This window comes from Ambystoma mexicanum, chromosome 10 (genome assembly GCF_040938575.1).
Source record: "Ambystoma mexicanum isolate Mex_15411 chromosome 10, UKY_AmexF1_1, whole genome shotgun sequence".
In the NCBI taxonomy this organism is placed as follows: Eukaryota; Metazoa; Chordata; class Amphibia; order Caudata; family Ambystomatidae; genus Ambystoma; species Ambystoma mexicanum.
This window is the reverse complement of record NC_090932.1, coordinates 17,918,758-17,945,452: the sequence shown is the minus strand read 5'-3', so window position 1 is coordinate 17,945,452 and position 26,695 is coordinate 17,918,758. Positions and strand designations below refer to the sequence as shown.

General features: G+C 47.7%; 1 protein-coding gene across 2 annotated transcripts in view; it reads right to left on the bottom strand.

The window, feature by feature from the left end:
• The window catches only part of LOC138491106 (probable cation-transporting ATPase 13A4), a 1,999,067-nt gene that overhangs the window by 1,265,348 nt on the left and 707,024 nt on the right, over positions 1 to 26,695 (bottom strand). For both annotated transcript variants that reach the window (XM_069617426.1, XM_069617427.1), the window contains exon 6: positions 7,719 to 7,788. In XM_069617426.1, coding sequence (XP_069473527.1) covers positions 7,719 to 7,788 — 70 coding nt within the window. The remainder of the gene's footprint in view (positions 1 to 7,718; positions 7,789 to 26,695) is intronic.

The following is a 26,695-nucleotide window of genomic DNA, read 5'->3' as shown; positions in this document are numbered from 1 at the left end:
TTTAAGCCACTTGCCTTTTGACTAAGATTGCATCGGGAAAATGCACCGCAACTACACAGAAAAGCAAAGAGAGTTCTTGTGGACATGAGTGAGGGACAACGTTGGAAAATTGTGTGGATTGGAGTCTGGCCATCTTCTGGCCCGGGATGCACCAGAACAACCAATCAGGTTTACGGAGACCTTTCCTGAATGGGTTCAGGGAGGTATGCCTTCATCGAGCTTAGATTATCCTATTATTGAAAGATACCTCCTTCGTAAGAAATGCACAGGATGGTATTGCTTATAAATGATCTAATAAGATCTTTGTACAACCAATTTCGTTTCAGAATTCACAACAAAACGGCACCCAGGCACTTCAAGACTTTCCTATTCGAGAATAGAAATAATGTAGTCATGTTTTTCTTTTTTCTCCTGCTATTGGAGGATGTGGCTTATGGCCATTTAAGATTTGACAGATATTTTCTGCGTCAGCTGCCTTGAACCTTCTTTTGTCTACATCGTTCATGTGATGGCCATACGTCTTACTTATCTTACGCCTGATTATCTGTGGGATTAATACTAAAGGGTCCAGGGTAAGAGGCTGGGTAGAATCCAGGCTAAGGGCCAGGGCAAGAGGCAGGGCAGAATCCAGGTATGGGCCAGGGCAAAAGGCAGGGCAGAATCCGGGTGAGAGGCAGGGCAAGGTAAGATCTGGGGTGGGATTGAGGGTAAGATCAATGGTGAGGTTCAGGGTAAGATCAAGGGTGCAGTCAATGTTAAGTAACAGGGCAAGGTCAATGGTATGGAAACATTATTTTGCTGTTATGAGCATTGGCTGGAATGTGGATTAGTGACCACTACTCAGATGGGCACTTAATGTGGTTTAATGATTGGGGCTGGTGAGGGGGGTGAGAATTGTTTTTGTTTTTGTTCTGCTTTAGTATATTTGCGGGGTTTATACTAAGATGTAATATTTATAAGGTTTTAAGTTGTTAACTCTTGACTGACTGGCACTGTGCTATTTTGTAGTGCTCTGTTACGCTATGCTACTTTTTGTTAGGTTATGCTACTTCATACTATGTTATGTGAGGGTATTCTGTGCTGTTCTTTTTTGTGTTGTGTTTTGTCTTCTTGTGTCATGCCTCACTGTGCTATGTTGTGCATTGTAATGATTTACAAAAGTGGTACACCCTCACTGAGATTGAACATGATTAAGCAGCCTGTTCAATGGAATTTCTTCCACTCCTTCCCAAGTGAGAATTTGCATATCTGTCGGTTCCCACCCGCAAGGGAAGTCCAGCACCAAAATGCTAGACAATTCTCCTCAGAACAAGAGTACCATCAGCAACCACAGGCATATGTTTTGGCATTGGTACCACATCATTCAAGTGAAGAATGGCCTAACTAAGCACAGTGAGTAAGTAAGGTGTCCACATCTGGATTACCCTCTGTCACTTAGGGTGAATCCCCACGTTTTACAAATAACAAGAGTGTGAGAGGCCCTCTCTATTGAGGATGAACATGGTTCAAATAACCTGCTCCAATAAAGGTCTTCCACTCAGGAGGTTCTACAACCACGTTGTAGATCACTGCACCCTTCACATAGGAGAGATACCTATTTGCATATCAGTCTGGTCCATCCCACAACGGCAGTCCAGCACCGAAATACTAGGCAACTCCCCTCTGAACAAGAGTGTACCATCAGCAACCCTAGGCACGTGTTTCGGCCATGGTGGGCATCATCAGTGAGGTGAAGCTGAGCCTCTCTAAGCACAGTGCGCAAGAGGTCCACGTCTGCATTATCCCCGTGAAACTCACCCATTCCTGTCTGTATTGTAATATGTTGTCTTATGCTTTCTTATGAGAGTTGTTTGTGCTACGTTATGGCAGCTATGTTAGATTTTCTATTGTTAACTTATTTGCTGTTGTATCATGGTAAACATTGGCATGCTTTGTTAGGCGAACTTAGCGCAGATCATTTTATGTTGTATTGCAAGGCTGTGTTTTGATGCCCTTTGCTATGTTATGTGAGTTACTAGCAAGGTTTGCAAAGGTATTCCCATACAGGCAACAGCGGCATGGATGCCAACCTCACAGCAATTAAGAAGATGAAGGCACGTGTGGGGTGGTAATTTATCAGTTTTGCATTGAATATTGATTGGTGAAGAGTGTGAGGAGTGGTGGGACGTGATCCGAAAAAAGCAAGAGAAGTAAAGTGACAATAACACAAGCCAAAATATTCATGTGATCTGGTGCTCACGGGACACAAATAAGGGTTGGCATGAAGAATGCACAAACAGGATGGCATGAAGAAGTGGTTGCAAAGCGAGGCAGCCCGCAACAGTCTTCGCTCAACTGGAGACTATTGGTGAGAGGAGTTTGTTCTTTGTGAAAAGCATTACTGCTGGCTGAAATAATACTTCCTGTATCTTTAACTATCAATGGGGACTCTGGGTGTGACAGGCTCCACCCCACTGCAACCATCAAAACCCTGCAGGACCGCAAAGTGGTTGCAAAGTGGGGCTGTCTGCAGTCCGCAGGTGAGCGGGAGAACTATTGAATGTACTTTTGGCCGCCCGCCACCTCATTAAAAACGTTTGCTTTAGGCCGCTGTGTAGATACCAGTAGCCAGCGGTCCAGAGCACCTGCTCACTTGCACTCATTCACCCATAGTAATTCTCCCAGATAGCCGAGAGTATGGCACGTCACCTTGGCCTGAGTGTTCAAGAAATAACTAGGAGCACACCCTCGGACATAGACTGCGGGGCGAAAGCTCTTTGATCCACGTGGAAAAGAAGGACCACCAATGATGCGGTCTTAGCGTTATTCGCTGCCGGAGGTCCAGCTCATAAATATTACAAAGAACAGGATTGTAGTAGCACACACGGGAGAACTATAAAAGCCACGCCAATCAGCATGATCGGCATGAACCTCAAAACTCAACATCAATGGACATGGCTGGACATACACACTGTCCTATAGATGCAAGGGTGGAAATTGACTCAAAAACAGAATCGCCCAGCAATATTCTGGAAAAAACAAATGAGACTTCTACCAACGAATCGTCACATGCGGAGGACCTGTTGGGCCCTGCGGAAGACCTACAGACCCAGAACATATTTAACCCACCAGCACCAGTGCCTACATGTGGCTTCTGGGGGTACAATGGGGGACTGAACAGTGACCAGTCAAAAGAGCGGGTCATGTGTAGAAGAATGCAGATTTACACCTTTGGGTCAACGGCTCTACAAAAAATGTATATGAACCGACGCCTAATAGCAGGGCTGACAGCTTGGAAACCAGGGGGCTTGACTCCCCCGTCATTTTACAAGCCAAGCAGTGCTTCTTTTACACATGTGTATCTCCCCCATCATCGGCCAATGGCGAGGAACATACCTGATGATAAATTGTCAACAGTAACTCAGCAAACAGTCTCTGGCCGATAAAGAGGAGGAGAGTAACATGGCAGAGGGGGTGGGGGTGGGGGAGAGGGAGCCTTCTTCCGAATAAAGATTTAGAGTACGGGAAGTATGGATGCCCAGAGTCCTTGAAACAGTTTCAACGCGCAAGAGAGTTAAATCAGGATCAACTGGTTCGGACAACAGAACCAAAAATACAAAATAAAAGTGTGGTTGCCCAGAGGCATTCTACTTACCAGGATTTCACCTCTAAACAGTGCAGACTTACATCTGTTGCGGAAGACCATCCTCATTTAAAGGAAGGAATTATATCAGATGAAGATCTGTTATTAGACCTTGCAGCATCCCAAATAGAAGAGCAGGCAGCATTTCAACCTGAAGAACGAGCACTGCCCCAATCTGGACTAGATGCCAACATGATTGCAGCCCTTTCATTAATTATGGCCCCATTCATGAAGCTTTAACGATAGCGTAGCTGAACAGCTGAGAGACCAAGCAGTTACTGTCGTCTTACATTCCAAGATGGTCTTTGTGGAAGGGTTCATCTCGGCCCTGTAGCTGAATATGGACAAGAATGCGGAACAAATCAACATCCTGCAGAGTATAGACCCCATAATCAAGGATAAAAACAGACAACGGTCAATATTGCTGAATCAGCAAAAAGTCCAAACGCCGGTTGGGGTGACAGGTGACACTCCCCAAGCACGGGCTGATGACGACTTTGAGATGGTAGACAATTCCACTATCTTGCATGGCTTACTTGAAAATAATGTAGGAGGCACAGATGTAAGGCAGGAAGCATCAATTACTCTTCCGCCTATTGTAGAAATTACTGTTGCAGCTAAACCCACTGAAAGTTCTAACTCTAGGGGGTATAAAATACAGGAAATACACAGTGAAAGGACAGCCGCTACAAGTAAACAACCTAGTGCGCCTAATGCCAAGCAGCCATCCCCATTAAAACTGAAGAACTGAGGGAGTGGGCACACCCACTCCCTCCTTCCCTGCAGCTCTCTGGCCGGCCTCCCTTGGCCCCCTTCCTGCTCCTACCTGCAAGGCAAAAAACCTCGGGGTCATCTTCGACTCCACACTCTCCTTCTCTCCTCATATATCAGACGTCTCTAAGAAGTCACACTACCAGCTGCACCTCCTCAGAGGTATTCTTCCCTTCCTCTCCTTCCCCCAGAAGCTCACTGTCTCCCGAGCCCTGGTTCTCTCAAAGCTGGATTACTGTAACAGCCTCTATCTTAATCTGCCTGCCTCCACTCTCTGCCCTCTGCAACTCATCCAGAACAGAACTGCAAGACTTGTCCTTGGCCTCAAGCCCAGGGACCGTATCTCTCCAGGACTGAAATCTCTACACTGGCTCCCAGTGGCTGCGAGGATTAAGTTCAAAACCCTCTGCATTGTCCACAAGGCCTTCTGGGGCCTGGGGCCCAAATACCTTCAACTCTCTCTTCCTAAATATCTTCCTTCCCGAGCCCTTCGCTCATCCGTCTCCAACTCCCTCAGGGTCAGCCGCTTCTCGAAGCAACGAGCTGGGGGTAGATCTCTCTCTCTGCAGCAGGGGCCTCCCTCTGGAACAGCCTTCCTGCCTCCCTGAAACTTGAGGAGAACCACCTCCGGTTCCGGAAGCACCTCAAAACCTTCCTCTTTGCTTCTGCTTTCTCTCTCCTTCTCCCCTGCTGAACAGCTTTAATTCTTCACTGAATCTGCTCTGAATCTGCAACTGGGCCACTCTCAGTGACCTCGGTCCAGGACCCAGCCACTCTCCACTTGCACTGCCTCACTGGCACCCCCCTGCACTGCGGGACTGTCACTGTATCCTTACAGCCCCCCTTCCCAGCACTTGTTCTGCATCTACCTTGCACTTGCCACCAGCTGACCTTATTTATTATTTTTTACGCTACTTACCTTGTACTGCACTTCCCCCCTCCCCTTGCACTTTTCCCTTCCCCCCACCCCTGCACTTGCGCGATCTGAATGACACCTGGCCTAGTAGGATCGTTGTCTGTCTTCCCCTTGTTCCCCCCCCTGCCTCGTCGCGCCTTGAAACACTTGTGTATAGGCGCATTACAAATGCCATATATCATATCATAACTATGAGATCTTCTCAAAAATACCTAAAATCAACAGAAACCCAAGGGGCCAGGAAGGGTCACCACATAGCAAAAGGGAAGCGTTAAAGTCAATAATGTTTGGCAAAGCCCCTAAAAAAAGCAAGGGCAGAGTTGGTGTCAGTAGAGGGTTCAACACACTTATTAGGAATTTCAAGGCCACGAATCCTAGATTGGCTGAGGTGGCAACCAGCGATGTGCACGACTTAGTGGAAAGATCTAGTCGGCCAGACCTCAAAGAATTATCAAATAATCATAATATTACTGATGTAGACGAAGGTGACAACCACCCCACAATCGAATCACAGCAGAGTGAAGTGACTACAAGGGATGTAATTACAACACAGCATCAAAGGGAAGAAGACGAGACAGAGGACTTACGCATACCCATGATTCAGAAGAGGACTCATCGATCATAGCTATGTCGGCACAAGGAAAAGTTATACGGAGACTAGAAAGTCAGGCTAGTTCACAGATGTACGATTCACTAAGTGAAATAGGAACCGAAGAAGAGGACAACGCAGGCTGGCAGACGGAGACCGACTTAAATGACCCCCCAAAAAGGCAAATGGCAAACGACTGGAAATTTGTGAACAAGTCTAATGGAGACATAACTGGAAAATAATGGGGCATAAATTAATATTCGAAAATATGAAATCATTTAAATGAATTTATCACAATGGATAAGAATCACCTGTATCTGTGTTAACTTTAAATATCTGTAACAATAAGAAAAAATTAGAGGACACGTTTTGTGCTAGTGTGTTGAATTGGCGCAAAGGCAGGAGGCTCCTCGCTCATTTGGCTCCCTGCTTTAGCAAGTGTGTGACGTCACCAGTGGAATAGATGCTGTGCCAGGCAATGTGATCAGCCAATCCCAGTGATTGGATGATTTGTGATTTGAGAGCGAGCCAGTACTGCCAGATTCCTACCAGAAAGCAGGGAGGGCAGATCCAGAATGGAAGCCTTTGGAGCCCCAGCACCCCCATATACCTCTGCTTTCTCTGCATTAAGTTAATGCACATTCTCTGCATCGGCCGCTGACCTCCTTAAGACTCCTCGTTTGTCCCATAAATTGGTCTCGGCTGCCATCCGGCCTGAGACAGACCCAGGTATCATATGCAGAGGAGTGGCAAGCTAGCCCAGGAGAGTCAATGAGACAGATCAGCAGGATAAAGGATGGGCAGCAGTGGCCCCCTGTGGGCTACTACAAGCAGAGGCGTTTTGAGGGTCCCTTAACTAGCTTCCGGTCGTTATAAGAGCTTTCACAACGTACATGTATTAGTGCAGATACTCAAAGAGTAGCGCAAATACAAGCAAATCTCAGAGGGTGCGCTTTTTTATTGGTGCCAGTTTGTGAAATGCGCAGGTCACTTTATTCTCAAAGGTGATAGGATATGCTTGGTTATTTATTACGCGCTTAATATCCAGAGGTTTCTAAGCGCGGCTCAGGGGATCAAACCTGTGTTGCTCTGTGTCGTGTTGCTTCCGAGGTGGGCACGTTGCCCCCGAGCTATCCTCCCGAGACACACGCATTTCAGCAGGCTACCAGCCCCCGCCCTCAACACTAATATATGGCATGCTCTCATCACGCACATTAAGGGGTCGGCCATTAGCAAACGTAAACAATAAAGCATTGCAGTCCCTGTTTGAGGCCTAGAACTGCAAGCAGAACTGCTGTAGATCATGGACCAGGGGCATCTTGTTGCACGTGCGCCTGCCATGTGCCCGACCTCTGCCTGCCCTCCTAGTACCTTAACAATCCTCTTTTAAAGCATCCTAACACGGCCGCGCCCTTAAATAAAAAAAATAAAGCAAAAGAAAAAAGGAAAAATGCAGTAAAACAGTAATTTTATCATTGGCAGTGAAACAGCTGCCATCAGATGGTCCGGTACCATTGTTCATACCGCTACTGCAAAAATACACTTCGCACGGTTTGATAAATCGGGGTTTGTGTCTGTACTGCTGAAGTGACGTTGCAGTGCCAAGTCACTTTGAACCTTGCAAAACATTCCATGAATCGAGCCCTTAGTGTATAGGGTAACACTTTTTTGGGCACAATAGTTGTGATGCGTGAGCGCACTTCAGGCAGATTCCATAAAATAGTTTTGGGCGCAATTGTGATCGTCATGCGTATTAGCCCTATCACTTTCAGATGGCTGGTGTTGTGCACACGCTGCAGGCCCACAGGACCTCTTCTCACCTCTTTGAAGAGCAGCTTCCAAATGGGGGTGATCTCCACCTCGATGGCATTTGGCCCGCAAATCAGTTGCCTGCAAAGAGGGAATCCTCGGTTACTAGTGAAGACGGGTAAACACACACAGCACAACAGTTACTCCAATTCATGTACATGTCAAGGCAGTGATTGTAACCAACTACTGAAGGTTGTGACCTTTGGCCGAATGTCAACTAGATCCATGAGCCTTACACCCTCTTGTGCATCACACGCAGAGGCGGGCAAAGGGCAGGGTGCGCTAAATCACTGGTCTGACCCATAGTGGCCCTCAGAACTAGCCCTGTGATGAAATCCTTGCGGGGGACATGGAGTGCAAGAAGACAGTACTTAAGCTGAGGTCTGCGGTGTTTTAAAGTCAGAGGTTAAACAGACACAAGTAAGGCCTATACCACCTTCACCTTTGGTAGCAACGGCAGAGGACGGCTTATGGACTCCAGAGGGGCAGCTCAGAAGAAGCCACCATATTAAATAACCAAAAAGCAATAAGCAAGCAGGTGTATTGATAAGTAGCATCCTTTATTACAGACACAACTAACACTAATACATCTGAGACCCGCCCAGAATAGGCAAGTGTATGCCTGGGAATTACAGTGCAAAGGGAGGCCAAAAAAGGCAAGGTTAGTGACCTGATTCTAAGTTTAGAAGTATACCTTTGGTAATGCCGCCAAACTCATTTGCCGTTTTAAACATGTGGTAAATCGCGAGTGTCGGGAAATGTCCACAGAATTCCAAGCATCGCAGACCCTTTAGTTGGTCCCCCTCTTGGATTGAAACACTTGTGTATAGGCGCGTTACAAATGCCATATCATATCATTTCATATCAGTCCCATGGGACTCATTGGGAAGGTTTAATTAAGTTACTTACCTGTAACTATTGTTCACCAGCATGGGGTCTGGCATGGATTCACATGCTTATGAATATTCCCCGTTGTCAGGCTGGGAGTCCTCGTAAAAGAAAAACACTTTCACTTACAAATGTAAACCAATCACTGTCCTCTGGGTCATACTGCCCCCATCCAATGACAGGCCCCTCCCTAATCCCCGCCTCTGACAGCCATCGTCAGATTTGGTAAGCATGTAAAGTGGCAGTATGACCAAGAAGAGCCGAAGAAGGGCCGGAGGGAGGGTTTGCATGTGAATCCATGCCAGACCCATGCTGGAAAACAATAGTTACAGGTAACGTAAACCTTCTCGGCATGGGGTCTGGCAGGGATTCACATGCTCATGAATAACCAATGCACAACATCACACAACCACGGGAGGTGGTAAGGCTCAACAGAAACAATTAACTCTTACCTCTGCAACAGCCTCACCTCAAGCAAACAGATTGCTTGGCACTGCTTGGCTGACTCTGGACTCCTCCCTGGAATCCCTGTCAATGCAGTAGAACTTTGTGAAGTGTGTGTAGACCTTCACGTAGCAGACCCTGCAGATGTCCACCAGACAGAAAAACAGTCACAGCGATCACTCTGGTAGAGTGGGCTCTTGGACGGCCCAGCAGCGGTTGGTTCGCCAACCGATGACAGTGCATGATGCAGCCGGGAATGGAAGCCTTGGACAAGGCCTTTCCATGGTTCACAGGACCAAAGTTCTCAAACAACTGAGGAGTCTTTCGAAAACTTTGACCGTGTAACATAGAACTTCAAGGCACAAGCACCATCCAGCGAGTGCAAGGTCCTTTCCGCCAGCGACAAAGGTTTCTGGAAGAAAATGGGCAACAGCAAAGGCTCGTTGAGGTGGAATTCCGGTGGAACCTTCAGCATGAAAGAGGGGTGCAAACGCAGTACCACCCTTGATTTGTGGAAAGTCAAGTACGGTTGCTTGCAGGATAAAGCCTGGATCTCACCCACACGTCTGGCAGAAGCGATGGCCACAAGGAAAGCCATCTTCCACAAGAGAAACCCGAGTGGGGCCTTATGCATATGCTCAAAGGCGATCCTGTGTCGTGATGAAGGATTGCATTTCCTTCTCTGGTAAGCAGATCCATAACCACTGGCAACTTGACTGTAGGTGACGCTGATAGGCTGAGAAGGTACGCATACCAAATCTGCCTCGGCCACGCCAGGGCGATGAGTATCATCCTGCATCAACACTGTCTAAGTGTGTTGAAGACACATAGCAGCAGAGGGAATGGGGAAACACGTACTGAAATAGCCCTTCCTAAGGGAAGTAGAACGTGTCCCCTAGGATCCTCAGCTGATGGAATCTGCTGGCAAACTTCTGGCATCTGGAGTTCGCCAGCATGGAAAACAGATCGATCTGGGGTCTTCCTCACGGAAAAAACAGGAAGTCCACCTGATCCTGACGAAGTTCCTACTCGTGGGAGGAGCGCAGTTACCTGCTGAGGGAGTCTGCAATGGTGTTCTTGACTCCCACCAGGTGGAGCGCGACAAGGAACATCCCCTCTTTGATGGCCCAGTGCCACAAGTCCTGCGCTTCCTTGGAGAGCGCTGGGGATCGAGTTCCCCCTTGCTTCTGGATGTAGAACATGGTGGTGGTGTTGTCCGTGAAGATTCTCACCACCTTGCCTTTCAGAGACGGTAGGAACGACTTGAGGGCCCAGAATACTACCCGTAGCTCCAGGATTTTGATGTGCAGAAAGTTCTCCTCTGGCAGTCACAGGCCTCTGGCTTGCAGAAGTCTGGTGTGCGCCCCCCCAACCTTCCAGAGAGGCGTCCGTGGAAACCGTCACCTGGCATGGAGGGTTTTGAAAACATGTGCCTTTGGCGATGTGGGCACGGACACCCCACCACTATCGCCCGCCGAAACTCCTCATTGAGAGGGATCTTGTCTGTGAAACTTCCAGGCACCTGTATTCAACGGGCATCCAAGAATTCCTGAAGAGGTCGCATCTGCAACCTGCAGTGACTGATGAGGTAGATGCAGGATGACATGCCCAGTAATGACATGATGGCCCACACAGTAGCCGTCTTCGGCGATGACAGTCGCTGCACCTTTCCTTGAATGGCTACTTTCCTCTCCTCTGAGGGCAATGCCAGGCAAGTCACTGTGTTGAGTCTGGCGGTGAGGAAGAGCGTGTTCAGCGATGGCGTTAAGTAGGACTTCAGATAGTTGACAGAGAAACCCAGATCCTTCAGCAGTCTGACGGTTGCCGTTGTGTGTTCGGCGGCCAGGTCCCGCAAGTGGGTGCCTATCAGCCAATCGACCGGGTACTGGTATACGTGTATGCCCTGTAGACATAGATGGACCGGCACCATTACCAGGCATTTGGTGAACACTCTTGGGGTCAACGTCGAGCCGAATGTTAGGGCCTTGAACTGGTAGTGCTGCTGCTGCACCACAAAACAGACATTTTTGATGTTTCTTGTGACTAGGGACGTGGAAATAGGCATCCTCGCGGTCCAGCGACGTCAAGAAATACCCTTTTTCCAGCTGGCCGAGCACATCTTGCAACGTGGCCATCCTGTATTTTGGGGATTTTAAGTATTTGTTCAGAAGGCGCAGATCCAAGATGGGTCTGCAAACCCCCCCCCCCCCCATCTTCATTCTGACTAGAAAGTATCTAAAATAGACTCCAGAGCCGTTGGAGAACTAGCTCTATCGCCCCTTTCCCTAGCATGGCTCGTACCTCTTCCAGGAGCTGAGGGAAGTGTTGCTCCTGACGGGGAACAAGCGGAATATGAGGACACCTGCATTGGAACTCCAAGGTTTGCCCCTGGGCGAGAGCGCCCAGCACCCATCTGTCAGTGGTGATCTTTCTCCACTCGCTGACTAACTTCATCAGCAGGCCTCCCACCGGGGTGCATGAGTGGGGGCCTGACCTCATGGCCCGTTCAGGTTTATTTGGGTGCCAGCGTCCTGCCCTGTGGGTGGCAGCGACTACCACTACTGTAGAAATGGGAGCGGCCCATGTAGACTTCTTGCATTGAGGAGCGGGAAGGCTTGCCGTAGGACGTGGAGAAGCCCTTTGATGACCTGCTCGATTTTCCCCCGGAGGAGCAAAAGAAAATGAGCAGTGCTGCTCAAGTGTGCCAAGGGAACACACCGTCTCCATATCTGTTTTGATGGCCTGGAGGGACTCGTCGACCGCTTACCAAACAGATTCTCGCCGTCAAAGGGCATTTCACGCACCTTCGCTTGTACCTTCTGACAGAAGCTAGTGGCCTTCATCCATCCCTGTCGACAAAGCCAGACACCGCTCCCCATTAGCCGGAAACCTGCGTCAGCGATGTCCACTGCCACAGTGATGGCATGGTCTGATGCCACCTCCCCTTCTTGAAAGAGTGTGAGGACTTCCATCTTCTTATCGTCGGGGAGGAATTCTAGGATCGGTCCTAGGCTTGTGCAACAATTCCCTGTTGTACCTGGCTAAGAAGGCCAAGGCGTTGCCTGCCTTTATTGTGGATGCCACTATGTAGATCCCTTTGTTCCCCATGGCGTCCACCCCTTTTCCCTCGCTGCCTGGAGAGACAGACGATGAAGAAGCGGGTTAGCAGACCATTTCCTTGTGACCGCAGACACCGAGCCTGCTGATGGTTGCGATCTCAGGCACTTGGGTGCTGAGTCCGGCACCCTATACTTCTTCTCCAGCCTATCCCGCTTGGCTGGAGCGGTGCAAGATTTCTTAACGAGGGCCAGGCTTGCTTCCCAAATATCATCCAGAAAAGGAACCACCATATGTATTTGTATTTTTTTAGCGGCGCTTTTACACCAAATCGCTGAACATAGAAACAACGGTACAATAAAATGAAATTAACTTTTAAAACACAGCAAAAATCTCTGATAACAGTAACAGTAACCTTCATTAACCAGTCAAAAAGAGGTAGGATCTCAAAGAGACCTGAAAGGATGAATAAACAGTGATGGATCGAAGAGGAAGTGGAACAGTATTGATAGTCTTCCTTTTAGCCTCCGCCTTTGATAAAGCCCTTCTTAGTTTCCTCGGGCACCAGCTGAAGTTGCTCTGAGGCACTGGTGATCATAGAGTGGAAAGATCCCACCTCGTCTGGATGGGAAACTATGAGGAGCATCCAAATGTGGCGATTCATTGTTCGCTGGGACAAAGTCGTCATCTTCGTCCGTGCTCGTGGCCGTATCCATCCCAGTACCCGCCTCTGGTTCCGCTGGGGGAGTTGGGTCCCAGCGTGGTGGAGGAGGTTGATACGGGGGTGTCGGATGACACTTCCTCTTTTTAGGCAGAGGCAGATCAGGAGCCTGAGGTACTCCGGATGCTGGTGCCGGGGGCAACCTCATCTGGATCGCTGACCCCAAAGTGTGGAGAGTCGATAGAATGTCCCTCGGCTGAGAAGGTAAGGAGGGAAAACTAGGCCCTGCACCGTCATCGTCCTAGTTGACCGTATGCACAGACTCTTGCTCGTCGTCATCCGTGGACGAGAGATCCATAGGTTAAACAGCGACCTCGGAGGCCTGTTTCGGGGTCTTCTCAGCCCCCCTTTTGCTGGTATTGGTACCCCTTCTGGAGTGCCTGCAGCCTTTGTCAAAGCCTCTGCTGTGTCGTGTCGTGGGAGCAGGGACACTTTTTGCACTGTGGAGCCACCCGCCTAGGATCAGCACCCTTAGCTGCCGTAGTGATAGTAGGAGTCACTGACGAGGACTTTGTGCCGGTTGAGCCTGCTTGGGTGGCGCGGCCTGCTCTTCTGTCCTTGGTTTATCCAATTTCTCCCATAGCTTAGCCAGGGTGGATGACTCCCTCTTTGACGAGGAGTTTGATAGGCTGGCTATGGAGGCAGAAGGTGATGCTGATCGCGCCCTATCCAACTTGGGACCCGTATCAGTGGCAAACCGGGGGGGTATCGGACTTGCAGACCATGGCCTTATCTTGGACTGTCACAGATGGGTGACTTCTAAGGACTTGTAAGAGCACTCTTTGGACCGGCCAGTCCTGGACGAGGAATGACCCTGCTCGGAGCACGGAGCAGAGGCCTTGTTTGAGTTAAGCCATGCCGCCAGCCTATTATGCTTGTCTCATTGCCTTCTTAGAGAAACCCAGGCTTATTTCACACTCTACCTCCTTATGGTCCGGGTGCAGGCAGTAGAGGCACTGTGGTGCTTGTCTTCCACAAACACATTGCGTAGCCCGCATTTGGTGCAGGGTCTGAAGAGAGACCTTGCCTCCTTCTTCTCCGTCATGGTTGGAGGGTGCGAAGTAGGCCCAAGATGCCCTTCTAGAAGCTTCGATGAATCTTTGCCCTTGAGGGGCGCGGAGCTTTACAGACAACAGATCCCCTTTGCAAAGAGATGAGGAAAAGAGCATGCAGGCTTTTTGGAACAAAAATTGAAAGTTTCCCATGGAAAAAAATAAAACGTACAAATCGCTCGGAGAGCAAACTCGAGGACTACAACACTGAAGCGTGCAGTAATAATCAAAAGATGGCTGCCAGAGGCGGGGCTTGGGACGAGGACTGTCATTGAATGGGGGTAGTATGGCCCAGAGGACAGTGATTGGTTTAGAGGACAAATACAGTTTTAAAGTGAAAGTGAAAGTGAAACTTTTTTCTTTTACCAAGGATTCCCATTCCGGCGACCGAGAATATTAATGGAGAATGTGCATCCATGCCAGACCCCATGCTGGAGAATTTTACGTTACTGCATGTGATAATTACTGCATGTGGTATTTACCACATGTGGTAATGTTTTTGTGTGGAGGTAATTACCTTCACACAAAAGCAGGCAGTACAAGAGTTTTGGTAACAAAATTGGTAGTTTGGCTGAGGGCAAAAACATCAGACCTTAAGAAAGCTTTCTTCGGATCAAGGTAATGACAGAGGACTTAACCGTCCTCTAGCATTCAAGGTAAAGGCTGGTAGCCAGGCTACTGTGAGTGCAGGGAACTAGTGGCACCTATTGAAAGAATTCACTGCCCTGGTGTTCCGCGGCTCTATAGTGTCGATCTGGCCTTTCTAGTGCTTACCCTGGTAGCCTCGGGATGAGGCTAGCATCAGGTTGTCTCCAGGTTTTTGAGTAGGCTTGAGGGTGGTGTTTCTCAGCATTGTTTGCCTGGAAACGTCTTGCTCCAGTTGCCTAATCCACGGTAGATGGTTCGAAGCAGGGCTCGATGGCTTGGTCAGGGTTGGTTTGTGGGCTTGCACTGATTCGATTCGTGCATCGATGGTGCCTCGATTGTCTTTCAGATCTGGTGAGCAGCAGCAGGAGCCAAGCAGGAGCCAAGCAGAGCACTACTTGTATTCTGTATTCTGGATGCAGGTAATCCTTCTGAAACCACAACACTGTTCTGCTTTTCTCTTGGGCTTTATTCTCTGAGGCACGTCCAGGTGCACTGGTTCATGCCCTGGCTCTCAAATCTCCAAGAGAAGCTAAGTTACTTGATGTCCCACGGCAAGGTAAAGGAATCGTCTTTCTCCCTTCTGGATTCTGCTTTCACCCCTTTTTGGGAGGCTATACATTCTCAGATCTCCAACAAGGAAACCCAAAAAGGGGAGGCGGGGGCTACGGGTCTTTGTCACCTAATTTATTCACAAATCATAGTAGGGGATTGTTGGGTTTCAAGCCCCCCCTCTATGGTCAGATTGAAATAACTTACTTAGGGGTTGTACCCCATCTTTTGCATACATTTCTACATGCATTGCTTGTTGTGTGGAAGATGCTGAGCATGCTGGGAGATTCATGATTGTCATTGTTTGAGGTTTCAGCCCACCTTAGCTCTGCTCATGTCAAGAGCAAAGGGCCCTGGCTGCACTGATTAATTGCTTGTCCTAATCATCCTCTGTGGTACATGCTCCTGTGACGAATCAACTTCCAAGGCAGCAGTGGTCCAGGGATGAATATCGGTTTCTAAACCATCAATAAGTCCCATACCTCTAGTACACCAGAAGGGATCAGAAAAGATTGGAAACAAATTATAAACCTTGTCCAATTTTGGTAACGTGGACGGAACGGCAGGCTTATCTCTGCAAGGCCGTGGATCATTGGTTAGTTGCAACACAGCGAAAATACAATTAGCCACCCCCCAATGGTAAAAGGGACTGTCCAGTCAAGGTTGTATAAAAATATCTACTTTGTTATTATTATGTATAGAGTCATAGCACACTACAAAATACAGCTCACACTGTAAAGGAACACAGAGGGCAGACCGTTTCACGAAGGAAAGGGATGCACCTGAATACTGACAGGAGGGTAGTCGGTAAAGCAATCGGTCTCAACAGTTCAAGGTTATTTGGTTTGAGCACCAAGGGAGCAATGTGTCGTAAATGTCACTAGGGCCTTCGGAGAAGGATCGGATGTACGTGATTATATTGAATATGAATATTTTGAAGACAGAAATGTCGACTTCCAAATGTTCATATTCCAAACCAGCAGCCCACAGCCAAATGGCCTTTATAAACCCTGCTCCCACGCCCCCTTACTTACCTTTTGGAGGCACACTTCGATATGTGCCTCAGAGTTCCTGCAGTGCCAGTTCCCTTCAGTTCCATGGATGGGAAACTGCGCTCCAGGATCCTTTCCTCTTCTCGAAAACGTTTTCTATGCGGGGGACACCCCCACCACCCCTGATTCCATTATAGCAAACAAGGGTGCGGGGGACACTGCCGCAACCCCAGCTTCCGTTGTTTGCTATAATGAAAACTGAATGGTTGAAATGTTCACCATTTTCAAGTGTAGGTCATTTTGGTACAGTCAACATCCGATCATTTCAACCTTTCAGTTTTGTGCAATACCGAAGGACCAGGAGGATAGAACCACAATGTATCTGGTGCTTGAGATGATCTTCATGCTCGACAACGTTGAGTCAGTTCCAGGGCACTTTGCTGCTCTTGCGACAGAATTAAAGATGGAAGACAGCTGCGGGTATCACGAGGCAGGCAGTTCGACAAGCGAGGCTGGACGGATGGCTGCAAGCTGGCCTACACGGCGGCTCAGGGTCAAGAATCGTCTCTGTGCTGGTTGCCAGATCTGGAATGCTGGTTGAGGCATCTGACGGTTTTAGCGACTGTGGCGTGACGAGGGGCTCGACTGCCTCGAATAAACCCTTAAAAGATGGATGCTGGTTGATGCTTGTTGTGCCACTCCAAGCTTCTTCACAGGGCTTGTATTGTCCTTTAAGGCGAACAGACCAAAACTGAGGAGATTGTTTGCAGGCAACAGCCTTGTCCTTGGTTCAGAGACTTTGGCACTTCCCACCTAGGAAGCTTGCTAGCAGAACCTAGCAGGGCATGCTGTGTGCAGGCTGGGTACCAGTTCTGGAGCTGCTTAAGGGGAGGGATCTTGCTTCCCTCTTGTAAATCCTGGCCTTCCTTCACTGGCGGGAGCTGTATTGCAGACTGTACCTTCAGCCAGGGTCCAAACTATTCCTCCTTACTCCTTTCAAAGTCATTGGATGATCTGCTAAGTGAGGGGCTCAGCCCTCTTTTAAAGCCTAATGGGCCCCAGGGATTGGTGGAGGCTAAGCCTACCTTAATGAACCAATCCTGGGTCCCCATCAACAATCTTTTGTTATGCGTGAGGTCATAACCAGAGTGCTTCGCTGTGTCTCTCTGGTTAATTGAGCTCTCTGTGACTCCTCTCCACAAACTTCGAGGGAGACCTGCGCTTTGATCAGAACAGACTTTGTCTCCACCAAATCACATACTTCTTCCCTCTGAAAGGGGGTTCCCTGAAGAGGTTGCCTACTGTAAACAGTTGTCCCAGGCATGCCATTCCCTGCCCTTCATAGAGAGAGGGGGAGCTAGCTTCAAGTTGACACATTACATATCAAATAGGTGTTGGGTTTCCTGTCCCCTTTTGTCAGTGCTCCGATCAGACCTATCGCAGGCCTGTTTCAATTAACTATCAGTATGCACTGCCACCAGCAGAACTTGGACAATAGAGAGGGCAGATCCATGGAGCCTTTGATATTTTAATGTGACTGGCCATGGTCGGAGGAAGGTGCTGCCTTCCCCCTTCCTGAGATGTTTTGATGTAGCCATTGCTGTCAAATTCCAGCTAAATGTAACTGGGAGGACAGTGCCTGTAGGCTGTGTCCGCCCAGAGTACACATGACTATGTTTGGTGTGCAGTGAGCAGAGGAAAATGTGTGCGGATTAGTCCCACACATTTTCTGAGGTTGATCTCCCATCATTCATTTTTATTACAAAACTTCAAAAAAGCCCAGGCGAGTGCACACTCCCTGTGCGCATTGGTCGAATTCCTCACAGCTCCCCCTCACACTATCCCACTTGGCCGATGTGCGATTGTGTCAGTTGGTGCGACACAATATAACAGTCCTTGGTTGGCACCAAGACCGAAGATCCAGTTCTGTGAAAAGTAGCAGCAGAAGGAATTATTCCAAATGTTAGGTGGTGGCGATTCCCAAACCAAACACTTCCTTAGCTCCACAGACGGGCACATTTCAGTGCTTCTCAATGGAAAAGGTGAGATTGCTCGTAACTCAAATTCTGCCCATACCACATCATATTTATTCGGTAGTGTGCTGCTATTTATTAATGACAAGAGACATCAAAATTGTAAGGTGCAGTGCTAAGCCAACCTATGTGACAGCATATTTAAAAATGCCAAATACATTTCAACATGATGCTTCATTTAGGAAATAACCCATTCTGTTTAGGCTTGGATTTGGGCCTAGCAATCATGTGTGTTAATGAAAAAACATTCACTGACTAGGTTGCTGATAAGGTCAGGAGTGCTAATTGACTGATGTTGAATTGTAACTCATTTTTCTTATGCCAATGGGTGTTTCAAGGAATGCACAGGAAGCTTCAATCCAGTATTACCTGTGTCAATTTTTCCTGCTGCATGGAACTTTATTTCTGAATGGTGCCCATTTTATCTACCAGTTGCTGGACTGTCATTATACCAACACCGCAGAAAGATTACATGCGTGTCTACTATAGGGACTTCAGTGATCCAGGGACACACGTCACTGGCCACTGAAAAGGTTCAAAGGCTATGGAGAGGATTCTGTGTTATGAAACACAGGAGAGGGCACTCGCTGGGTCTGATTTACAAAACACTTAATCATGCAAGATAAGGGGGTGTGCTTGAGCAGGGGTCTGCAACTTGCAGTTCTACATACATTTTGAACTACAACTTCCATGATGCCCACTCACGGACAGACGATGTGCCTAAGTTCATTACCGCAATCTGCTGTTTCATTACTCTTTGCTACAAATATTTGAGAAGCACCTGCAAGGCCATTTTTGGTCAATAGTGACTTGATGCCTATTGGTCACTTACATTTTTCAAAACAAACTGCACAGTGCATTAACTCTGTAAAGTGGCCCAAAATCTCCCTAAAAAGTGGCCCAATTTGCCCCACAGAAGGGATCCGCACTTACCAAATGGGCCGACCCTTCAGTGTTTGCTTTATCCCGATGAACTAGGCTTCCTTCGGCTCATGGGAATTTTAGTCCACAAGATTTGGGGAGTCAAAGGTTGCAGACCCTACATTAGTGCATCCCCTCACTTGGGTGATAAATGTTGCATCCAAATGACAAAGGACTTCAGAATATCTGCATCAATGGTGCGCACATTCAGAACCCCCCTCACTTCCCCATCCCCGTAGCGCAATTCCGAAAATCTGGGGCATGAAATTAGACAGTGAAGGAGGGCCTTATTCATATTTTCAAAGCACATCTCAGTTCACAAAGTGTGAGAGCTTTAAAGTGTGAGAAATAAATCATTACCTCGTGGACAATAGGGAAAATCTGGGGCATACATAATGCACAGAAGAACAAGTTAATTACCCCTGGTATCGTTCTTTCGACTGGATGTTCTTCCACGTATTACTCTTCCTTTGACACCTGTTGTGCAGCTTCAGCTGCTTTTGAAAACAAAATTTGGCAGAGGGCGCTGTGCGTCGAGTCGATGTCCCTCGAAGGCCTCCGTCGAGGATGATGTCATCGAAGGCATATATAGCACGCGCAGCACCCGTTGGCCTCAGGTCCGTTTTTCCCTCCTCTTGCAGCAGAGATTCCCGTAAAAAAAACAGGAGTGACCGTACTCGGCCTTGAGGGAATGGAAGCTGTCATAGCACGGGAAATACTACTGATGGGTAGGATGGGAGGGCGATGAGGAATATGTGGGAGGACCATCCAGTCGAAAGAACGTTACCAGGGGTAAGTATCTTGTTCTTCAAATGGATTGTGTCCTCACACGATTCCTCATCTTCGTCAGACTCCCAAACCAGTGTTAGGTTTGGGTGAGGGAGTAGAATTGAGTTCATACATTCTCATGGATAGAGTGAAGGCCTGCCTTGCCAGAAGAACTATCCTAGCTAAGGGAAGAATCCAGGAAATAATGCTTAGTAAACGTGTGTATGGAAGACCACAGTGCCGTGTCACAAATTGTTCTGATTGGTACGCCCCTCTCAAGCTGTAGATGTAGCCATGCCCCTGGTGTAATGAGCTCTTAAACCTTCAGCAGGGTCTTTTCCAGCGAGCCAGTAAAAGTGATATTGTCAGAATTATCCATCTAGACAAGGTCGGTTTGGAAACAGTCTGACCTAGCTTGTGCCCTGTATATCCGATTCTGGAGATGTAAAAGCTTAATGCTCTCCAAGGGTCTAACCTATGAAGTCTTTCCTCTTCCTTAACAGGAAGAGGTGGAGGATAGAAGGAAGTTAGAACAATTTTCTGATTCAAATGAAATTCCGAAATGACTTGGGACAAAAAGGAGGGTTTGACCCTTAACACAACCCTGTCCTTGTGGAAGATGGTAAAGGGTGGCTTGGATGAAAGTTTCTGCAACTAGCTCACTCTACGGGCTGATATCAGAGCTACCAATAAGATTGTTTTGAAGGTTAATAACCTTAACAGACAGGTGTGCAAAGGTTCAAATGGAGCACACATCAGGAATCTTAAAACCAGATTAAGGTCCTGAACCGGAACCTGAGAAGGAGATGGAGGGAACACATTAGTGAGCCACTTTAGGAATTGAGTGACCAGTGGAATTTTGAAATAGGGACATTCCTCTAATGAGCGCTTAAATATGTACAGCACTGCCAAATAGCCTTTAATGGTACAAATATGGAGACCCAGATTAGCTAAGGATAGAAGAAAGGGTAAAACATCTGGAGTTTTACATAGAAAAGGATCAACATTCTTTTCCTTGCACCAGTCGCAAAACTTTATTCCGAGGGAAACGGTACACAGACTTTGTTGCTCGACTTCTGGCCAAAAGAAACACCTCCATCCATTACATCATCCGGGAGTTCCCAATCCTTATATCTCAGCCTTTCAGATACCAAGCGTGAAGGTTGAGAGTCTTGACCTTGGGATGGAGAACCCAACCTCCCTGTCCCGAGAGAAGGTCCTCTTTTTGTGAAAGACCATCAGAGGACAGAAGGACATGTCCAGAAGGTCCGGATACCATGTCCTCCTGGCCCAATCTGAGGCAATTAGGATCATGTGTTTCCTGAACCTTCTTAACCTCCTGATTACATGAATAATGATGAGGACTGGATGAAACGTGTACAGGAGTGGAAACTCCCAGTCCACTACAAACGTGTCTCCTAGAGCTGCTCTCGGAGGAAATTCCCTGGAGCAATACCGTTCGCACTTCCGGTTGACTTCAGTCCCAAACAGATACAGATCTACTTGAGTGGTTCCCCAAAGGGTGAAGATCTTTTAAAGGACTTCCTGAGCTAGTTCCCACTCGTGGGAGACTGCTTTGCCTGCTCAGAGCGTCCGCTGCCGTCTTCTCCTCCCCAGCTAGGTGAACTGCCGATGGGGAGATTCCTTCTTGAATTGCCCAATACAAGAGCTGCATTGCCTCTCTGCACACTGTTAGTGACCCTACACCACCTCTCTTGTTGTGGTAATGCATGGCCACTGTATTGTCCGTCATTATCAGAACATTACTTTCTACGTACAGAGGGCAGGAAGGACTTCATCGTTAGTCTGATTGCCCTCAGCTCCAACAGAATGATATGTAGTTTGGACTCTTGTGGAGACCAACAACCACTATCAGATCGTTGGCATGGACTTCCTACCCTGTGAGTGAGGCATCCGTAATTACTGATCTCCGTCCAAGGGTTCTCCCTTCAGAATATTGTCCTAGCAGGACCACCACAGAAGATTCTGTGAGACCCTACTCGGAACCTGAAGTGGGTCCGACATCTTTCCTGAGAACTGGGACCATTTAGTTCTTAGAGTCCACTAAAGGGATCTCATTCTCAGGCGAGGCTCTGGCATCAGAAAAATGCAGGATGCCATGAGGCCGAGCAACCTCAGAAAATCGAAGGCCGGTAGACCGTGGGCATTCTGAAATTTGGTCACCATCTGAAGAATGTCTTCAGCCCTCACCGCAGGTGGTGAGCTCTTTCCCAAGGATGTATCTAGCACTGTTCTGATGTATTGGAACATTTGGAAGTGTCATATGGGACTTCTTGTAATTAAGGCAGAAGTCCAGTCTGTGAAGAGAGTGGCAGGTGAGGTTTGGCTTGTTCGGGAGAACGTGCCCTTATCAGTCAATCGTCCAGGTATGGGTAGACTTGAATCCCCCTCTCCTGAGACTTGCTGCGGCCACTGCCATCAGTTCGGTGAAAACCCTTGGGGCGGAGGTCAGCCCGAATGGACCAACTCAAAATTGATAATGATAATCGCCCACTGCGAACCTCAGGTATTTTCTGTGCTTGAGATGGATTGGCAAATGAAAATGAGCATCCTGAAGGTCCAATGATACCAACCAATCCTGGAGTTGGAGGGCCTGAAGGATCTGAGAAAGTGTGACCATCTTGAACCTGTCCTCTGAGGAACTTGTTCAAGTATCTCAAGTCCATGATGGATCTCAGTCCTCCATACTTTTTAGGAATAAAAAAATATGGGGAGTACCATCCCTTGTTCCTCTGCTACAGGCACTGGTTCTATAGCACCTTTCTCTAGAAGGGTTAAAATTTCCTGCACAAGGAGCGGGCCCGGAATCCTCAAAGAGCGGTTCCCCGGTGGATTGTTCTGCGGTCTTCTTATAAAAGGAAAGCAGTAACCGTGGGCTACGGTTTCCAAAGCCCAAGCATCCAAAGTAATGTCTCACCATCCTTCCAGATGCTGAGACAGTCTTCTCCCCACTGGTGAGCTGTGACTCAAGACCTCAGAGTGGTCTTGTGGCGGCTGCTACAGAGGCCGATGGTAAGGAGGCTGCTGCTTGAGCTGGCTTTGCACCTCTACCTCATCCATCATTAGGATATCTTCTCTGGCCTCTTTGACTGGCCATTCCTCACGCCCTTCCAACTGAGGAGTAGTAGCGAAAAGATCTAACCCTCCAAGGTTGCCCACTAGGACGAAAAGGCTGAGGTTGCCTAAGAGCAGCGCCTAAAGATTTGGCTGCCGCCTTTGAGGTCTGCAAATTCTCAAGGCTCTTGTCGGCCTTGTTGCCAAAAAGATGAGACCTGTCAAAAAGGCATGTTGAGAAGCCTAGATTGCACATAACGGTGCTGGTAGCCATGGATCTGCTGATGCTATCCACAGAATCCAATCCTGATTGAAGGGACTCGCACATGGCCTCCTTGCCGTCCTTAATAGCCAAGAAGCCATGCCTTTTTTTCATCCCCCTCGGGAATGTGCTCTTCCGCCATAGAGATACAGTCCCAAAGAGTGTACAAAAACCTTGAGGGCACAAGTGGAGTTGGCAGATTTTAGTGCCATGCTCCCTACAGAAAATACCTTTCCTCGCCCATCCAGCTACACGCTTGTTGTCTCTATCAAGGAGAGATGGTAGGGTACGCTGCTTGTTTAGAAGTTGCTGTAGCTGCCTGCACCACCATACTCTCGGAAGTGGGGTGTTTTGACAAGTAGTCGGGGTTGCTATTGGAGGGGCAGTATTTTGTCGTCCTGTTCTTGAATTAGATTCCAGAGTCTCCCAGTTACTAGCCACCCTTTTTTGCAGTGCCACATGAAAAGGCAAAATAGGATCAGTTTGTGGACCCTTGTCCAGAATGTCTGTGAAGTCATAGGGCAATGGGGGCCCACTCCAACCCAAGTATTTGACCACTTTCAACATGAGCGGTCTATAAAATGGGTCTGCATGTTCCCCTGGCGCTGGCTTTCCAAACAAGTTCTGAGGGGGTATCTACCCCACTTGCTGTTTGCAAGTTCTCGTACAGGTCCTGCATTCTGGATTCTTCAGAAATAAAGCTCTCTGGTACATTGGGTGTACCGTACTGCAAGCCAAATGGGGCTTCATCATTGTCAGAATGCTCCTCCTCTTCAGAAATTGAAGTAAGATTTGAAGAACTCTCGGGAGTGGAGCATTTGTGTACTAACAGGCTTCGACGTCAAAGGCATCGATATTTTCTTTATCAGCTCCGATTTTGGAGGGGCGCTTGGCACCAACGGCATAGCTGGCAAGTGTGGCGCAGTTGGCGTCGAAGGCTTTGGCGTTGATGTCGACATAGAGGGTCTGGCAGGCAAAGGCACTGCCGAAGGAGTCGACAACCTCAACTTCCGAGGCCTCGAGGGCTCCTTATGCGGATCAGGCCTTTTATGGGGGCTTGAGGCCGCGTGGGTTTTCGGACGAGACCTTTCTGGTTTTTTTGAAGGCTCGGTAGGAGCATGGCTTTGTTTTTCAAAAATCTTTAACATTTCTGCCCTGAAGGCTTCCCATTCAGCCAGAGTTGATTTCTTTGTAGGGCAAGCGACCCTTTCGGAAGAAACGTCAGACGACAAAGGCGTCCTTCGGTGCCTTCTCTTCGAAGACAAAAGTGGTGGGAACCACTCCTCGACCTAGATCGCTTGTCCTTCCTCCGAGGAGAGTCACTGCTCGACTCGTCGGTCGAAGGACTAGCAGGTCGGGTAGGTGTTTTCTTTTAGGGATTTTTCCTACCTTAAGTTTCCCCTTCCGTTCCCTCAAGGCTTTTCCCGTCATGGATTGGCACTTGGAACAGTCAGCGGTATCGTAGTCCTCCACGAGGCCCCACAAACAGAGACGGTGTGGGTCACTGAGTGACATTTTTGACCCGCAATTCCTGGCATTTCTTGAAAGCGGACTTCGGTGTCGAAGAAGAAGACATATGTATTGAGGTTTTTTAACAAAACGTCACAAGGTGAGGCATACCGAATTTCACTCGAAGCAATCGCTGTGGCAAAAAAACAGAAATGAGGCCAATGGGCACTGTGCGTGCTATATATGCCTTTGATTTCGACGCAGGCCTTCGAGGGGCTTTGACTCTGAACAAGCGGTATTTTTTATTCTGAAGACAGCACAAAGCATCAGTTAGCTTCTACCAAGAGAACATGCCACACAAAAGGTTTTAAACTATGTTCTTTATTTTCATGTCTTTATTTGACACCCCAAAACTATTTTTGTATATTACTTTTAGTTATTCTAGTGGCTGCTTTGGAGAATGGACTAAATGCATCTGCTCAGCATCAAAAGGTCTTTGTTTTCTTAACAAGCCAACCACTGCCTAACGCACACCAGATGGCACCTCAATGTGACTTGACACCTTGATTAGGAAAGCAGGGTTCATTGTGTGTCACCACGCAGACAGTAGTCCATGGCAAATCAATGCTGTGATAACTGTGCAGCTATGATTTGTGCGCTGCACAAGTCACCACTCTGTTTAATGGCATCTATGTGGTGCTCCTCTATGTAGCACCATATATGCCAATTTTTCTATGATGTGTCCCAAGTCCATACAATAGCACATTGGAAAAAATGTTTGTATGTGGCTCTGACAAGTATGCCATAGTGTGCACACACTGGACCACAAAGCAATCAAAGAAGTTGCCTCAAGTTGTACATCCACTAGGCCAAACGCCATTTTTACACTGCCACAACATGAGTTTCACTAGTTGCAGGCCACTACTAATAAAGAGATGCGAATGGCAGCTTTGTTAGATAAAGCATGGGCCTGCTCTTTTTGCAGATATAACCCATGAGGCCTGTGTAATGGTGAGGAGGTAGTTGCTGAGGAACTGTGGACCCTTTACCATGCATTAGAAGCTGTTTTTGTTTAAAACGCTTCATCAGCTCATTACTTTAGTGTGTACCTCTTACAAACTAAAGTTTGTAAGTGGTACAATACTTTGTGTATTCTTTCTTTGCATTGCTTATTGGGTGTCTCATGGGGGGTATCCTTTCCTGAGAGCCCTTCTACCCCATTTGAGTGGCTGATGTTGCTGTCATTTTAAACTCATGCAAAAACGTAAGCTGCCCGAATAGGATAAGATGTGATCATGCAAGCATCGCTTTCATCACCGTCAAATTTACCCTGCTTTCTTTCATTGAGATAAAATCAGTATTTACCACCTTCCTTGAGTCTGTCTGGTTATTTGGTCTGAGATATTTTATTGGTAATTCCATCTAGCACAAAGAAGATTCTTCAAGGTGCTAGAGCGCATTTGGTAGCAGAGCATGGTTCAGGTCTAACCAACCCAAGGCCCAGATCTCGACCTCTAGATCTTTCGGCAGCTCCCACCAATAGCCAGTCGATCGTGGAGCTTCCTGTGGAGAGCAGAGCATAGAAAATCACGTGAGACGGTCGATCGGTCCCTCTTTGACAAAATTTCTCTCTGGTGCACACAGGTGCCCATGGACGAAAGGCGAACTGGTCGATTGTGGGAGAGTCAATGCCAAGGGACTCCAGCTGAGGGACCGATGCAAGTAGACCATCGAAGCTGGTAAAAAAAAAAAAAAAGATATGGGGGATGGATTGAGTATATATATATATATATATATATATATATATAATATAAAAAGTGTAACTGGATTTTGGGGGATTACAAAAAAGAAGAGACAGATACCTTTCCACGAGGTAACGTGCTATAACTTCATGTAGGAGTCTTAAGGATTCCTGAAGGAAGAGCCAATAAGAGCAGCGTTGATCAAACTCTGAGACGGAGTAATAAAAAGAGAAGAGCTACATTTAGTAAAGACAATAAAGGAAGATGTACGTAGGGGAATACATTTGTAGTGCACATGTGTAAGGGTTGTTATTGTTATTGTTATTTTGCATTTATATAGCGCCTTATATACCATTGGTATGGTCTGAAGGCGCTGGTAGGTTGAAC